This window comes from Zonotrichia leucophrys, chromosome 5 (assembly GCF_028769735.1).
Source record: "Zonotrichia leucophrys gambelii isolate GWCS_2022_RI chromosome 5, RI_Zleu_2.0, whole genome shotgun sequence".
NCBI classification, from domain to species: domain Eukaryota; kingdom Metazoa; phylum Chordata; class Aves; order Passeriformes; family Passerellidae; genus Zonotrichia; species Zonotrichia leucophrys.
Window position 1 is genome coordinate 12,886,997 of NC_088175.1, and position 17,954 is coordinate 12,904,950.

Sequence of the window (17,954 nt, forward strand, 5' to 3'; positions counted from 1 at the left end):
TTAACAGAAACAAAATCTAAGTGTATATTAAAGAAATTGAGAGTTTATATGATTTAGGAGGGTAAAATATTACAATTACACTTGCTATATTTGAATTCAGTTTATAGAAGCCAGTTACACATACTCTTTGTTCAAGAGCTTCCCAGTGTGGATTTACATAGGTAATTTTATCTCAGGCTGTTTGGTATTTGACATAAATCCTTTTTTTCTGGAGTAAACCAATAATACAGTTTTCTATTTTTGAAAAGGAGATTTAACCTTCATATTTGTGAATGAAAGCTGGAAAACCTGAGTCTGGAAAACCCAAAGCATGAATTATTTCTACATAAAATTGCAACTTTTCAATGAGGGAAAAGGGGTTTATTTTCATTTTAACCTTGGTCCTGTTTGTTGAATGCTTGGTGCTGGTGAGGCCATGTGGGTGTACACATACTTGTATGGAGATGTGAATGTGCACTTTTTCTTAGGCATTGAACCTGATATGGAGTATATTGATGCCTTTCTGAAGCTTAGGAATGTTTTTCCAGGTGGTGTTTGTGGTAGATTAGTCACTTCCTCGTGCATAAAAAATGGGAATCATGATAAACTGGGGCCAGACATGGGAGTTTACTGCTGCACAGGACTCTCACTAACAGGGAGAGAGGGTTGTATTCCATCCAACAAGCTCACAAAAGACAGAAAGAGACATACCAGGTGACACCAGCATAATCAGTGTGTCATTCACAAAGAATGCAGCTCCAGAAATCCACTCAAACTTTTTTTTTCCTGTTATTTCCTTTTTCTAGAATAAACAAGTGAGTCAAACAAAGATCCGGGTGATCTCCACCATCGCATTCGTCCTGGCAGGCTGCATTGTCTTTGTGACCATTCCTGCAGTTATCTTCAAACACATCGAGGGATGGACAGCCTTGGAGTCCATTTACTTTGTAGTTGTCACTCTGACCACTATTGGCTTCGGTGACTTTGTAGCAGGTGAGCAGCTTTGAGCCAAGGTGCTCTGCACAAGGGCCTTGGCTCTTAGAATTTGCTTTCTGATATAGAGAGGAGGCTCTTCACAATGTGTTATGTTCCAGTGAAACCATGCCGGGTGTTTCTGTTGGGATTACTGTGCAGTACAACACCAGGCTTATGAATATTCTGTAAGCTAAGCAATCTATTGGTTAAACTATACTATCAACTCTTCCTCATTCCTTAGGGGTTACATGTCTCTTTTCTCATGTCTCTTTCACTGTTTGTTATTATACCACAGCTAGGCCCAAGGACACTGCTATCTGTGCAGATGCAGGACTTGGAATTAGCCATGGTTTTGTACTTTTCTATTCTCTAGCAGCTAAATTCCCAACACAGGCTGATTTAAGGTCCAGGTGCCTTGCCATTTGTAGATTGTGTGCCTTCAGCTGTGTAGATAACGGGAGCCTGGAAAGTCCTGATTATCCGTTATCATGCAATGAATTATTCTGGTTGATGGTGACAGGGAGCAGAATGGTCCCCCCATTATCCAAGAGGAGGCAGTCATAGAACTACTGAAATGCTTGGATATTCATAAATCTATGGGACCAGACAGGATCCACCCCAGGGTAATGAGAGAGCTGGCAAACGAGCTTGCAAAGCCACTCTCCATCATTTACCAACAGTCATGGCTCACTGGTGAGGTTCCGGATGACTGGAAGCTGGCCAATGTGATACCCATTCACAAAAAAGGTGCAAAGGAAGATCCTGGTAATTATAGACCAGTCAGCCTGACCTCAGTACCTGGCAAAATAATGGAACAGTTTATATTAAGCGCCATCATGCAAAATTTACAAGATGGCCAGGGTATCAGACCCAGCCAGCATGGACTTAGGAGGGGTAGGTCATGTTTGACCAACCTGGTCACCTTTTATGACCAGGTAACCTGCCTAGTGGATGCAGGGAAGGCTGTAGATGTTGTTTACTTGGATTTCAGCAAGGCCTTTGACACTGTCTCCCACAGCATACTCCTAGACAAGCTGGCAGCCCGTGGCTTGGACAGGAGCACTCTTTGCTGGGTTCAGAACTGGCTGCATGGCTGGGCCCAGAGAGTGGTGTTGAATGGTGCTGCATCCAGCTGGGGCCTGTCACCAGTGGTGTCCCTCAGGGGTCTGTGCTGGTGCCAGTTCTGTTTAATATTTTTATTGATGACATGGATGAGGGTTTAGAGTCCTTTATTAGCAAATTTGCAGATGACACTAAGCTGGGAACGTGTGTTGATCTGTTAGAGGGACAGAGGGCTTTGCAGAGGGACTTGGAACGGTTGGATGGATGGGCAGAATCTAATGGGATGAAGTTCAATAAGTCCAAGTGCCGAGTCCTGCACTTTGGCCACAATAACCCCCTGCAACGATATAAGCTAGGAACGGTGTGGCTGGACAGTGTTCAGGTGAAAAGGGACCTGGGGGTGCTGGTTGGCAGTAGGCTGAACATGAGCCAGCAGTGTGCCCAGGTGGCCAAGAAGGCCAATGGCATCCTGGCCAGTATCAGGAACGGTGTGGCCAGCAGGAGCAGGGAGGTCATTCTTCCCCTGTACTCAGCACTGGTGAGGCCTCACCTGGAGTATTGCGTCCAGTTCTGGGCCCCTCACTTTAGGAGGGACGTTGAGATGCTTGAGCGTGTCCAAAGGAGAGCAACGAGGCTGGTGAGGGGCTTGGAACACAAGCCATATGAAGAACGACTGAGGGAGCTGGGGTTGTTCAGCCTGGAGAAAAGGAGACTCAGGGGTGACCTTATCACTCTCTTCAACTCCCTGAAGGGTGGCTGTGGTGAGCTGGGGGTCGGTCTCTTTCTCCGGGCAACAACAGACAGAACAAGAGGACACAGTCTCAAGCTGCACCAAGGGAGATACAGGCTAGAATTAAGGAGGAAGTATTTTACAGAAAGAGTGGTCAAATACTGGAATCATCTACCCAGGGAGGTGGTAGAGTCACCATCCCTCGAAGAGTTTAAAAAAAGACTGGATGTGGCACTTGGTGCCATGATCTAGTTGAGGTGTTAGAACATGGGTTGGACTCGATGATCTTAAAGGTCTCTTCCAACCTAGAATTTCTGTGATTCTGTGATTCTGTGAAAAGTAAAATTGCTTTCCCATTGAATTAAAGATTTGTATTAGTCCATTAGTGCTCAGTCTGAGGCTGACTGCAGGAGCAAGCCGCCCAAATGATGAATGGAAGAAGCTTTTACAAAGGACAGCTGAGCCATAGGTCTGTAGAATTCTCTGGTCAGATGCAGTAGTGGGCTGCTACGACAGGAGCTGCAGCATTTCAAAACCTGTATTCTGTTTCCTAACCTTGGCAGAAATGTTGACATTGCAGTTGACCTGTTAAGGAAAACTCTTGTAGGAGAGACAGACTAATGGGGTATGTATCTCAGTACTTGGGGGAGACTCTCCAAGATTAATACAGTACAAGCAGGAACTATAAATGTCTACCCATATACAATTTCCAAAGAGGGAATTGAGATAGCTGGCTGGAGAGATAAGAGAGACATTTTTTTTCACACAGCTGCTTTGCTAACGAAAAGGTGGTTAAAATAAGTGAATTTTTTCCCATCAGTGCATGACCTCTACTCCTCATTCCTGTCAGTGGGCCTAATTAAAGGTATTAAGTTGCCTGTGTTACAAACAGTCAGATTGTGCTTCTTAGTCCCTATAAACAGAATGAGTTAAAAACATCAAATAAAACTACAAAATTTTCTTTGTCAAAGGAAAGTAGACAAGTCTTTTTTGTAGATAATACTCTAATCTTCCTTTTTCATGACATACTGGCATAGAAGACATGAATTATTGAGGAAAAAAAGTCACTGAACAAAGAAAGACCCAGATATAAAAAAGAAAGTTTTAGGACCATTCAGTTACAGAAGTGATTGTGTGAGCTTTGTCCATTTTAACCACTTAGATGTGTAAAGGAATTAACTGATATTCTTTGAGGTATCACAGTGTGAAATAAAAATAATTTACAATATTTTTCTTAATAATACAACATTTCAGTATTGTTTATTAATGTGATAGTAAAAAAAAGCTGTGAATATTAAATTGTTCTATATGCACATGATTAGGAGAACATAATCCACAGCTGGGTGGCTACTAACAAGCATGATTTTCCAAAAATCATATGGAAGGCCCTGAATAAGAAAACTTCAGAGGCATTATCATTATAAGAGTTTAAGGCAGGTGATCACCAGGAGATTTGGGGTTTATTGCTGGTTTTGAGAGAGATTTTCTGCCCCTTTTATTTTCTGTCACTTTAATCTCTCAGTGTCTCTGTTTCTTCAATAGCAAATCAGAAATACTCTACCTTAATGTTTAAAGCAGTGTCAATGGAGCTATGCTGCCTTATTCCCCTAGAACAAATCCCAGCTCTTGGGAATCTGGGAGGTTTTTGTACTACAGTTGGAAATAAAATTGTGCATGGAGCCTGAAAAAACACAGTGTCTGATAGGCTGAAAAAAGTGGTCTCATGCTTTCTCAGTCACCTGATTACTCTGCAAGATAGATCCAGACAATCTGTTTCCTAGTGAGCTTCCTCAGGGACATGTATGATCAGAAGAGGCTTCTTGTACCATAGCAACAGCAGTCCCTACCTCCCATTGTTTCAGACTCTTAAAGACTGCAAAGTGTGTGATTCATGCAGTCTATGGGGAGAGATTAACATCCAAACCAATGTTTGGGTCCCTGCCAAGTCTCAAATGTCTGACCTTCCATGGGGGTGTTCTGACAGGCTTTTTGTCTTATTATCAGAATTGCAGTGCTGTTGACAAGAGTTAGGAAATACTATTAGGCATTTTTCAGAATTGCTGATATTTTGTAATGATTTTGTCACCTCATGATTTGTAAGCATAATTATATGCTTATTTCAGGAGGAGATGCTAACATCGCATACATGGAATGGTACAAACCCTTAGTGTGGTTCTGGATCCTTGTTGGCCTTGCCTACTTTGCTGCTGTTCTGAGTATGATTGGAGACTGGTTAAGAGTCCTGTCCAAGAAGACACAAGAAGAGGTATGATCAGTAATTTCTCAGCAGTTTGCCATTTTACAAGAGAGATTTAAGGGCCTGATTCCTGCTTGTCCAAATAAGGATGCTGCTCTTCATGGCCAGTGCTAAATATGCCCTGTGGTTAACTGTCTGCCTTTGGTATACAGTAAGCTCTGATCTTTAGCTCCTTCACAAAGGAAGAGAAAAAAGCCAAGGAAACAACCAAGGCTGTTACACCTCTATCAGTACTCAAAAATACACAGAACCCATCAGTAGTATTGCAATTATGGAATGAGATGCCAGTCTTTATTCTGAAACTAGCTATGAAATGGTACTAAAAATTTCAGTGTCCTCACCTTAAAACTTAGGAGATTTTCCTGTCTTTTCCTATGCCAGGGAATGTGGTTCTGAATAGAAGTTTAGATTCAGGTCCCTTACTGTGTACTCTGTTTCTAAAAGTTGAAGAAACTGAGTAGTGAGCATCAAGGAGAGCATGACTAAATTCACTCAGAAGATGCCCTCCCTGATTCAAAGAGTATGCTGCTCTATTTCCTATTTTCCTATTTTTCTCTTTCTATTTTCCACACTCAAGTGTGGAAAATAAAAAGGCAATTGCCATGCCTCTAGAGCTGAAGCCTGTGGTGGAGGATGTTAATAATATAATTTCAAATTTTAAGGCAACCCTGCTTTACTAGGAAAGTTTACCTGGCGGGGTTAACCAAATAGCAAAATTTGGCAGGGGAGTAGTGCTGTTTTTAATTTTTGAAGGCATCTGCACCACCCAAGGCCTAGTGCATCCCCCATGCATCTCTATTAATAAAGGGGACTGCAGAGAGTGCGGCTGTTCTGTTGATCAGCAGGCAGCTACAGGGAGGAGTCAGGTCTCCCACACAGATGCCTTCTGTCACAGTGCTAAATGGACACATGCACATCTGGCCTGCAGAAAAAAAGATAACTCCTTGTGGGTTATGGGATGCAAAAACTTGAGTTCAGGCTGCAGCAGCACAAACAACTCATTGACTGTGTGGGCTCCTGCAGACACTGTACTCCTAAATCTGTTCTTTAGCTGAACTTTGAGAAAGCCCCATTTTAATTGAAATATTGCTTGGTCATTTATCTTGATTTTTCTCATTTTGGAAAGCATATTTATTGAGTACAGCCATTGCTTGGTGCTTTATTATTAGCTATTATTCCAGCCTCCAGTGCAAAAGAGTAAAACAGAGAAAGACAGCAGGACATTCATATGGTCTTAGTGCCCGTACAGAATGTGTGTTGAAAACTCCTCCAGATGGTTTGACAGTGTGGTATTTGGACAGTTGGGCAATGGAAATCTCCATAAAAGACAGCTACATTTGTCCCTGAAAATGAACCCTAGACTGGGGGAGTCAGAGGGCCACTTGAAATTAGCTAATGGGTATTAAAGATTAACTGCTCTGTCACTCTGTGGCTCTAAACAGAACCTTCAGTGGGACTAAATATCTGCATCCATGAACAATACAGGAAAACACATTTCTGTACTGCTGCACTGGTTGTTGTGTTGCTCTGAAGTGTATTGGTTTAACTGTATGTGATTAACTTTGCCCACTCTTGACCATCTATTGCTGACATTATGAGTCAGGAATTTTGTTCTTAATCAAGGATGGATTAGCATGAACATATCCCACCATGTAATTAACACAGCTATAAAATGTGTGAGGTGGCAAAGTGACACAGGCAGATGAATTCTATGTCACAAAAGCCATCAGTTGGTAGGTTTAGAGTTTGCCCAGTGCAAGCCTTTTACTACTGAAGTTTGGGACCAGATGGATGCAGTGGAGAAACCTCTTCCCAGTTTCATGCTACAGAATAAAGTTCTTGTGTTACTGTTCTACAGGAAAGATTTTTCTTTAAAAAAAATTAATTTCTCTTTCCTCATGTTGTGAAGGTTGGAGAAATAAAAGCCCACGCAGCAGAGTGGAAAGCAAACGTGACAGCCGAGTTCAGAGAGACGCGGCGGCGGCTCAGCGTGGAGATCCACGACAAGCTGCAGCGGGCAGCCACCATCCGGAGCATGGAGCGCCGGCGCCTGGGCCTGGAGCAGCGGGCCCACTCCTTGGACATGCTCTCTCCAGAGAAACGCTCTGTCTTTGCTACCCTGGAGACAGGACGCTTCAAGGCCTCCTCTCAGGAAAGCATCAACAACAGGCCCAACAACCTGCGCCTGAAAGGGTCAGAGAAGCTCAACAAGCACGGGCAGGGGGCATCTGAGGACAACATCATCAACAAATTTGGATCGTCCGCTAAGATGACCAAAAGGAAAAACAAAGACATCAAAAAGACCATGCCTGAGGATATGCATAAAATTTATGAGACCTTCAGAAACTATTCTGATAGAATACTGGATGAAGAAAAAAAGGAAGAGGAGACAGAGAAGATGCGTAATTCCAAGAATACTTCTAGCACTGCAGTTCTGACCAACTCTATCCTGCAGCACTCAGACCTGGAAAATGGAGTGATTTCCAATGAAGCCAAAGAAAGGATGCAGAAAAACAAAGTGTTACTTCAAGAGAGAAGTTAAATGTAAAAGATGTTTGACTTGAATTAACAATGTTGGTGTTTTTATATCCATATATATTGAGACACGTGCCTTATACAGACTCCTTATTCAGTCTGAATTATATATCATCCAAGATTATTTCACTGTGCCATAAAGACTCAAGCTTGCTCTGCCAAAACAAATCAGGAACACAGCACTGCAGAATGGCAACAGAAAGCTACGCACATGGAAATTTCAGCCTGTATAAGATTACCAGGGCAAGACACAAAGGAAGGGCTTGGACCATGGCAGTATCACGAGAGGGCTCCTACCATGGTGTGATACTAGACAAAGGGCAGCTATGCAAGAAGGGCCTATGAAAGGGATGAAAAACACTGTATCTTTGTAATGGAGTATGCATCCATAAAGCCTTTCCCTGGTGATTAAAAAAGGAGAAATGATTGGAGTGAACTAGACACTTTCAGTAAGGCTTAGTTTACGTTTTGGCACGTGATCCAAGCTAGATTTTGGTTTTTTTTCCTATACTGGAGTCAGATGCATTACCTTTCCAAATGCCAAAAGAATGTCCATGGACACAGCTAGCAGCTGAGTGCTGGTTGGAAAATCAACATAGACATAAGTAAGGATTGGATTGCTCTTTTCAGTAAAAAAAAAAAAAAAGAAAAAAAAGAAAAAAAAAAGAAAAAACAAAACAAAAAAAATCCTCTGTGGGTATTTATCTTAAGCAATGAAAAAAAAAAACATAAAAAAGAAAATAAACAAATGGATTTTTTTTTCTCATGTGGGAAAATTCAATGTAAAGTCACAGCAAGAAAGTGCATATGAAGAAAATACAATATTTCATGTTATGTTGTTTAAAAGAAGAGAAACATCAATTTAATGATATTTGGCTAAAAGTATAAAACAGTGGCCCAAGTTTTTTTTTTAAGAATTTCATATTCACACTTTCCACCACTGAAAAAGCTCCTTCTATTTTAACGCTGTAAGACTATAAGAAGAGAAGGGAAACTGTAGCTTTTGCATGTCAGCAAACTGCTGTTCTCTAGCTGAATCTGAATTTTTAAAAATAGACATAAAAGCATATATGTGATTCAAATGAGGGCCAGAGCTACCATAGAATCTCAGGGCTCTCTGTTCCCTTTTGCTGGGTTTGGTTTAGACATAAGCTGCTGTCATAGTCTCAGAAAAAAAAAAAAAGAAAAAACAAAAAAGAAATTTAGGAAAAAAATATTGTGGTAATCTTTTAAGTGCTTATAGCTTTAAGTGCCATTAATGCTGTCATATTTTTTTAACTTTTTAAACAAGTATTTTGAATTATTTGGTTCATTTTCTTTCAAGTACAATCTTTGTTGGAAACTTGCTATCCCTTTTATTGATAAGAACTAAACATGAGCACTCTGCATTTCTAGACTAAAGTGAAATGTAACTAAACTGTGGGCATTTTTAGAAATCCTTTGTGCGGTCTGGGCATATGAATATGAAACATGGAATTGTGTTTTCAAAGAAAATGCTGCAAAATAATTAATGGGAATTGCAAACATACTAAATTTTTATAGTGTCAGCCTGTGGGCTACTGGGTGGGCCATTGCAGATAAAAGATTATGCATGCTGGAAATGAGATACACATGATTGTACCAGCAATGTTTTCCCCGAGTTTTCACAAAATCCTAAATATTCTTGCAATTCAAACTGTAGGCTTATAGGTAAGGTAAGCATGGATGTTGATTGCAGAGACTCATGCAAGCTAGTCAAACATGCAGGCATCCACAGGTCATGCAGACACAGACTTTTGGAATTGCATGCTGATGTCTACACACACAAAACTGCATGTATGATTCTCTGATACTTTCTGAGATTTTATGCACAATAAGACAACTCAAAACCAAACTGGCCACCAGAATTCAAGATTGCCATGGCTATGAACGGAAGCATGGCACTGTGTATGCAAATTTTGAGTATACATATTTGCATATCTAATAACTCTGCTGAAATTGCAGGACGGAGCCAAATTCCACTAGTGCAGAGGAATAAAGAAGTTTTTAGTTTGTTCTGTCTGCTGGTTACTTCTCTTGAAATGTCATATTTATAATTTCATTATCTGTCTGAAAATCAAGGAAGAAAAAGCAATGTTTGAAAAATTTCAAGTCATTTGGGATTGCTCTAACTCAATATGATCCAAGAGAGATTGAATTCTGCTTACTTCACCAGTGAATCTCTTAAGGGGCAGGGCTGCGCTCTGGCTTCACCTTACCAGAGACAGGGCAGTAATCTCAGACCCTGGAGAAGGTTCCACTCAACTCAAGAGCTGCCATGGCTTCTGGAGACCTTTGTGCCAGGCAGCCCTGTGCTGGGTTTGACAAACACGGGGGCTGGTGACCACCTCAGGATCCCATGCTCCTCAAGCCCCAGGCAGACACCAGCAAGGTGCAGGTCTCCTCAAGCTCTGGAGCTCTTTAACCCACCTGTTACTGCTGGTTTTAGGCAGGCCTTGAGTTCCACATATGAGCAAAGTTCTGAAGTCTTATCCATGAGCATCACTCATTCTGTAGTGTCAGGATAGCATATCTGGATATAGCAAGGCTGTTCAGATCTGGTAGGAGGTTAGGAGTGAAAGTTACAGTTTAGATTTGTGTTTGAATTTCAGAAAAGGTTCAGAAGTGCTAAGATGCATAATTCGGGTCTGAGAATTGCAGTAATTCCTTGTTACATCATCCTGTGCTTTGCATCTCTGAAGGATCTGACACCAAAAACATCTCATCTGACTCTTAAAGTATGCAATCCATTCAATTTTGCAAATAATTCTCCTTGGTTACCAAATGGCAAGATCAGTATCATGCATGCAGTGTTATTTGTTCTTCAGATGAGTTCTCACAAGAAATGTTTGCCTGCAATAGAAGAGTTCTGCACATTCACACAGACATCTGTAAGGATATGGGAGATGCACTTTCCATATATGAAATATAAAGTTTAGCCATTGCCAGGGCATTTCTTCTGATTGAGGTCAGGAAAAGTAAAGTCTGACTTGTAGGAATTGTCTGTGTGAACAGGGAATTGGACAACAGGAAAATCACAGAAAACAAATCAACATGGAAAAGTGAGGAGGCAAAATTTGTTGGACAAACTCAGAACTGTTTGCTCTGATGCAAGAGAAGGACAATGACATCTTGGCATAGTTTTAATCTTAACTTTCTTAGTTGTCAATCTGTCCCCTGTCCATATTCTACGTGATGGTGTGTGTGTATCAGTCTAGTTTCTGTTTGGCCATGCCATGCAGCCCCTGGCTGACATTTTATCAGCTGTTTCTTCAGCATCCCCTGGTTTGGGATATAATGGTTCAGGGACAAAAGGTGATGTTCAATAAACTCTCAGTGAGATACTGAGCAGAGCATTTGATGACCTTTTATATGAAAACAAAATGCTCTCTTTCATTCCTCTCCATTTCTTTGTCTGTGAAACTTACTGAGAAAGTTGCCAGGCTATGACAGGAGTAAATATTTTCTGTAGATGGTTGTCTATTAAATACCTCAATATACATAATTTTTATTATAATGTGGGTAGTGCAAATGGTGTATTTCATAGGGGGCCAGACAGAAACATCTGGACACCTAAGATGACATTTTAATGAGCTAAGTTGCTCTTACCCTTTTAAAGGGCATCCCTTGGTTTTAATTGTCTGCAACAGCTTGAGAGAGAATCAGTTTAAACATCAAGTGTTTTTATGGCTAAAATTCTCATCTTCTGGCATTCAGTAACACCTATAAAAAAACTTGTAATGTTATTTCTAGTGAGGCTATTCCACCATTATAGAAAGTTTTTAGCAAAAGTAGTCTGACCCACATCCAAAACTTCTTTCTCTAAATTAGTTTATCAGCTTATTTCCCAGCAGCCTGAAAATAAGGCTGGGTTAATGAAGGGTGAGTTACTGACTTTAACTCTCTGATCCTGCCCTGAGCATAACATGACTTGACATGGGAATTGGGACCTGAAAGAGCAAGGAAACATGGATTTTCTGTAGCTGCAGCCCTCACACACAGAGGATGACTCAGCTGCTGTATCCCTGTAGCTTTCAGGTCTACAGTCCCACTTTCCCCCTCTGTGCAGGAGAATTCTGCTACACCACTTTGGGGATCCTTCTGAACCATTAACCATCATAAGCATTGCTGAACTTGTGCAGCTACTGGTTTTCAAAAGATTCATAATTTCATTACTACTTAATAGGAAACATTATTTCTAATAAATCCTAGAAATAATAGTAAATAAAACACAATAATCCCCCCCCCCACCAGTGATTTATATTCATGGAACCTGATTTGGATTGTGGCCATGAAATTATAAATCACCCGAGCTTCTGCTGCCTGGCTTTAGGATGTTGCTAGTACCAGTCTGCTTCCTCCAAAGCCATTAATGGACTATGCCAGAGACTTTCTACAAAAATCTCTAACCCATAATAAATGAAATTATGTCTGAGTTCAGGTTATTAAAACCTTGTCCTTAAAAGCCCTTCATTGAAGTATTTGTATTTATGCTGTACATGGGCTGTTTGTTTGCCAGCTTTGGTTTTCTCAGGGGTTTATTTGTGTTGACAGGTTGCATGATGTCTGCTACTCTCACTTATCCCATCGTCCACTAGAAATAAATTACAGGTAAAGACCAAGCATCATGTTATGTTGTGTACTAACCTAGAGCAGGAAGTCTCCTACTAAACAGATATGAATTTGAAAGGTGACTGTTTCAGTCCTTCCTGTACATTTACTTGTTCTGAGCTATGTTTTGTCTAATCTAGGCCAAAATCTGCCCCTGTATGTCTCTGCAGTAAAGTGAAGCTGCCTTGTTATTTTTAAGCTTTTTATAGCAAAGGCCTGCTGTTATAATTAATCTCTACTGTGCAACTTGTACTTACTGGAATGGCATTATATCAATACTAAACACAAATAAGCTGAGCTTCAGAAGCAGTTCCCTAGGCATTTAAATATCAATGAAAACACCAGGCAAATTGACACAAATCTGTAGAACTCAAAAAAAGACTTGTAGATTAATGTATGAAACTGGTTGGCTAAAATATATCACCAAAAAAAAAGTAGATCTGAAAATTCCTTTGGGTTGCTGAAATTTTCCCAAGGTCCCCATCTCCTTTGCTATCAGTAACAGTTACTGTCCTTAATACCATTGTTAAACTGTATTGTGTTTTTTGCTTCTGCCACTGTAGTTCATAACATTGTTAGTCTCTGTTGACTTGTGCTGTTGAAGTCATGGAGGAAGCAGCTGCAAAAGCTGATTTGGAGTTGTCCTGGTGTAGCCAGTGCATAATCTGTGGGCTGGATCATGCTGGGATGGGAAGGTCACCCTAAAGGCAAGCCTTATCCACCCCACTGGTGAGTTCTTAGGAACCAGCTGAAGAATGGCCCCGTGCTAGCACCCCTCTCGTGGCTCACATAACAGGCTCTTGCACACAGGTTTACTGGTGACGCCTCCTCGCTCCATGCAGATGGATGCAAACCTCTTGTGCTCCCTCCTCTCTGGTTGCAGGTCAAACCTGAGCTAAGCCTTATCAGCAGGAAATGACAGGGCTGCTGCTTTGGGGGAAAGTGGACATTTCTACAGCATTTATCCTTTTGAGGCAAAGAGGATCTGCTTTCCCTTGCTGATCTTCAGAGCAAAGCAAAGGCAGGTGATACTTGGCATGTGAGAATACTTTTTTCCTCCCAAATACATTCTATCCCCAAAGTTCTTTTTATTGTGAGAGCTGGATGCTCTCAAGAGGAAAGCTTATGGTGTGTGCTGTGAGATGTAAGCTGAACATACCAGTTTTCAGCCTGGTACTATTTTTCAAACCACCTTTCAAACCATTTAGCAGTTTCTCAGATCCTGGATTCATATAGTAACTTTAATTAGAAAAAAAGCAGATTTTGTGTCTAGATCATATCTTCCTAACAATTTAAATTTATTCAGGGCAGTGTATCAATGTAGTTTTAGAGTGATTCTTTTCCAGGTTCTAATAGAACTTGATGTAGATCTTGGACAGTACTGAGAAACCACTATTAGTCATTTTCAGCTTTGTATTTAAAAAAGAAATTTCTTAAAATTTGGGGAAACATTTTTTTGAGATGCTGTTCTAAAATTTTTACCTGATCAACTTCAAATTATACTATAAACCATCAGTAAAACCATTTGCAAGGATATTCTATCTACTTTCTTGTCTCTGTCCTTCTTTCACTCTTTCTGTAAGATTCAATGGTGCTTTAGGAAGGCAATCTCAGAAAAATGAAAATTTCAGAAATGTCATTACCAGAGTGCAGAGCAGAATGTGCTTGTACCAACTTGATAAGTTTTGCTGCTATTGTCTTTATTTTATGATGTAATGTTTTGAAAGATTAAAAAAAATTGCAACAAAGACCATCCAGATGAAAATATTTTCCTTGTTGTTCTTTTTTCTTCTCTTTCTGTTGTCTTATCATCCAGCAGTGGTAGAGGAACTGTGATAAATTTCTTTTGTGTATCTCTAGAAAACAGTGCGTGCTGGTAATATCACTCTTGCTGGAACTTTGAGCTTGTTTTTGCCCCTTCTGCCTTTTCTCCTTGGTTGATGATCCAATCCCATATTTCCTGGGTGTCTAATTTGGGAAGCCATGGTGCTGGACTGGTTTCAAAAGAGAGACACAAATTTCCAGCCATACTTCTATTCATACTTAACCATTTCTGCATTTAGTGACCAGTCAATAGGGAAGCACAAATCAGAACCTGGAGAAGGCTCTCTCTTTCCTAGTTTCTTTACATAGAAACTATTTGCTAGAATGACTGGAAGAGGTTATGGATGGAGAAATGAGGTGAAGCTTTTTGACCTTGGGAAGCACAGAGAAGGTTGGAGTTGTCTTACTGTGAATTCTTTTGTCTTCTTGCAGCTTTTTTAATGTCTGTGTTGACTATTTTCGATGTTGGGCCTCAGATTCCCTTACTGCCTTGTTTGTCCTTTAGCTTGGGAAATTGCAACACAGGCCAGTCCACTCTGAGGGTGCAAACTCTTGAATTATGGTTCCTTTTGTCAGCATATTGGGGCGATAAAAATTTGCAGAATCATGGTTCCTAGTTCTGCATAGTGTGTATAGAAATCCCTCACGGCTCAGCTTTTGCTTGACTTTGAGAATAAAAAAAACCAACTCAACAAACCTTCTCTGGATTGAGCAAAACAATCTCCCTTGTATTTGTGCTACTTTTTATATGCTGTTTGTTCTACTCAGTCCATACTGATTCGGGCCACTTGTTGTGTATTAACGGTGCAAGTCAATGCATATTTCTCCAAAGGTCACCTCCATCTCCAAAATTCTCTCTCTCTTCCCTTATGAGTGTCTTAATTGGACCTACTTTAGCTACTCTGTATCACTCTTATTTTTCATGAAAAAATGGTTATTTGCATTTTCAAGTTTATGCACATTCTGCCTGTCCGCTTGATTTCCAGGTCCAGACTTTATCAAGCTACAGCTGTTTTCTCTGTGACCTATTGCCTGGGATATAGAGATAGTACTTAAGTTTCTGTAGTTCTCCAGCAAACTGAACTATTGAGCAAACTGACCCAAGTCACTTTTCCAAGAGGTGATTGAGAAAGACAAAGAAAAGAAGAAGAAATTCCAACAAGCCAGCAAAAAAACAAAGGGTGGACGTGTGAAAAATTGTGAAATACCATTTTTTTCCTCCAAAATCTGTATGCAGGATGCTGAGGGTTGCAGTAAGATTCTTGCTGAAAAATTATTTTCTCAGTACAGTCTGCTGTTTTGCATAATACCAACTATTTTTGAAACAAATTCTTGCATGGTATAAAACCAATTAAAGTTGCTTTAAAAACAATAAATTAATTTATAATAATAAAGCAACATAGTAAAAGTGAATAGCACATTTTTTGGCCTGGCACTTGTCACAGCTTTCTAGCAAAGCTTTAGATCATTTCCACAGGGCACCCTGGAGACTCCCCACTGTAGGAGGCTGCCTCTGGGTCATCCCTTCCTTTCATTCTGGCACAAGGTGCTGATGTTTTTCTTGATAGAGAGCTCTTTTGACAGTGCCATTTCTGAAGCAGAGCAATGTAAATGTCATTACCAAACCCCATTTAAACAGGATGGATGGACACCATTGGTTTGACTTGAAGCAATTAGCTAAATGGACCTGTGCAACTATTACTCTCTAAGTACAATTATCTGACTGGGAAGAATAAAGCTGTAAATTAAGATTGTATTACATTCCAAAGCATGTGGTGCCTGTGAATCTTGGTTGTGCACATGAAGACCTTGCTTCCCCTGTGCATGAATATCTGGGCAGAAAAAGACACCAAAAATTCCACAAAGGACAGAGGCTGGGCCTGCATATCTCTTCTTCCTACAAGGGTTTGTGGGGAAAAAAATAACCAGTGCATTCCAGGGCACAAGCTGGGAACATTGTGATTGAAAAAGAACCAAAACAGCACATAAACTGAGGCTGTTTTGCAAAGAGTCATTAAATACAGACAGGAACCTCATTCAATCATTTTTGTGATGTCAAATGACAGACCTGCGAGTGACTTTGAAGATGTCGCAGCAGGAAAAACAGGAGCCCTGACAATCATTGTCACATCTGTTGAAGTGTGGAGAGGCTGGAGCAGGGCTAATCAATAACTCCTCCACAGTGAATAGAGCAGCAGGTGTTTGAGGGATTAAGCACAAATGAATGATGACTGTGTGTTTTGTAACAAGGGAAATAATAGGCACGATCTGAGTAACAACAAGATTTCAGGTGTGCCTTATTTGCCAAAAGATACAAGTTGTGCTGTCAGATTTACACCAAAGTGTTTAATCCTCCAAACGTGGGTGTCTGTAAAACAGCAGCCTACTCAAGTATTTGGCCCAGACTCTACCCTAGAGCAGGTCCATCTTGTGGGGAATTCATGCTGTGCTGTGAAGCCAGTTATAGTCTGCCATTTCCATTTCTCAGTCTGATGTAGCACAATTTGGCAAACTAAACATATTTGTCAATCTAAGAAAGAAAAAAAACCCAACTAAATACAAAATAGCAACAAATATCCCCTTAAAGGCTGCAATTGTAATTTTTCCCCCTTGGATTCCTTCAGCTGCCTGCTGAGAATGATTTATAACAGTATTTATAATGTTGTTTAGAAACAGCAAGTCTTGCTGTCTGAAGAAGGGTGTACGACTGCATTTTTTACAAGAAGGAAAAGAGGAAGAATCTCTGAAATCTGGGCTTTTTTTAAACTGGAAAATAAAATTTTTACTATCACATCCTGTAACGATTACTTCCTTTTTAGCAGGAAGTTATTTTATAGTTCACAGCTTAACAAGAGCTTTAAATGAATAATTTCATTCCTTCTTTTGATTGCTTAAGTTTCCTGCCTTGCTAAGCCCTCACTAATCTATGAAAACAGGTGGCTTCCTCTCTGTACAATGGACCTCCCTCCCCCAGGCTGACTACTAATAAATTTGCCCTGCCCACTTGCAATCCTGTAGGAAGCAATCCCAGCTTGTTAGCTCTTATTTGGCAGTTTCCAAATAAGAAAATTTAATGCAACAGCAAAGCAGTTCAGGCTGTGCTTGGCAATTTCTCTTGCCCATCATTAGTCACACATCCCTCCCTGGGTTTCTGATTCCTGCTTGTCTGCTCCTCACTAACACCAGTGGTAAGGGACTTGCCTGCAGTAATTTTAATCTGAGTTCTCTGTAAGGGGTTCACTGATGTATGGTTTTTTTCATGTGTAAGGTCAAGATTTGAAGGCCAAGAAAATGGAGATACTTTCTGTAAATATGATAGTGACCATCATATTTCTGGTCCTCAGGCTCTTTGTCTTAAGCAATGACCATCTCTGGTGTGTGGATCTCTGTGCATTGGTCTAGGCACACTTGCCTGCTATTAACATGTATAGTGCAGTTCCACTAAGTATACAGATGATGGGGAAATGAGTACACTGGGCTGCTATCAGGTGCTGAAAGAAGTTCCAAAGAAATAAAGTATTATATGTTGTTGCCATCTTATTGTAAAAGCTCCATACCTTCTTGGTGATTTCTCATGGGTAGGCCCCCACGGCATCACTAACAAACTCCAGCTTTCTTCTCAACTAGCTAACTCACTCTTTTATAGTATTCATCTTTATTGGACACAGTTGTGGCCTATTAAGCTTGTTCCTAATCTTTGGTAATTAGTACAGCTGCAACTCCTCAGGGGTGAGATTGTATTCTGCACTATTTTTATTCTCTTACGTTCCATCCCCCCACAATGTCACACCTTGTAGCTCAGTAAGAGGGAATATTTGTCTTTGCCTCTCTGTGTCTGGTGGTATTGCTCAGTTATTCAATCAGTTTGTTGGTCAGTCTGTACAAAGAAGTAAAAGGAGACCTACAGGTGCCTATGGGACTTGAAAAGGGACTTTGTTTTACAGTGCTGTGTGGTTTGGAAAG

General features: G+C 40.5%; 1 protein-coding gene across 3 annotated transcripts in view; it reads left to right on the top strand.

The window, feature by feature from the left end:
* KCNK10 (potassium two pore domain channel subfamily K member 10) overlaps positions 1-14,377 on the top strand; it is a 58,482-nt gene extending 44,105 nt beyond the window's left edge. For all 3 annotated transcript variants that reach the window (XM_064714423.1, XM_064714424.1, XM_064714425.1), the window contains 3 exons: positions 786-972; positions 4,870-5,012; positions 6,913-14,377. In XM_064714423.1, coding sequence (XP_064570493.1) covers positions 786-972; positions 4,870-5,012; positions 6,913-7,545 — 963 coding nt within the window. In that variant the 3' untranslated portion in view covers positions 7,546-14,377. The remainder of the gene's footprint in view (positions 1-785; positions 973-4,869; positions 5,013-6,912) is intronic.
* Positions 14,378-17,954: the final 3,577 nt, after the last annotated feature.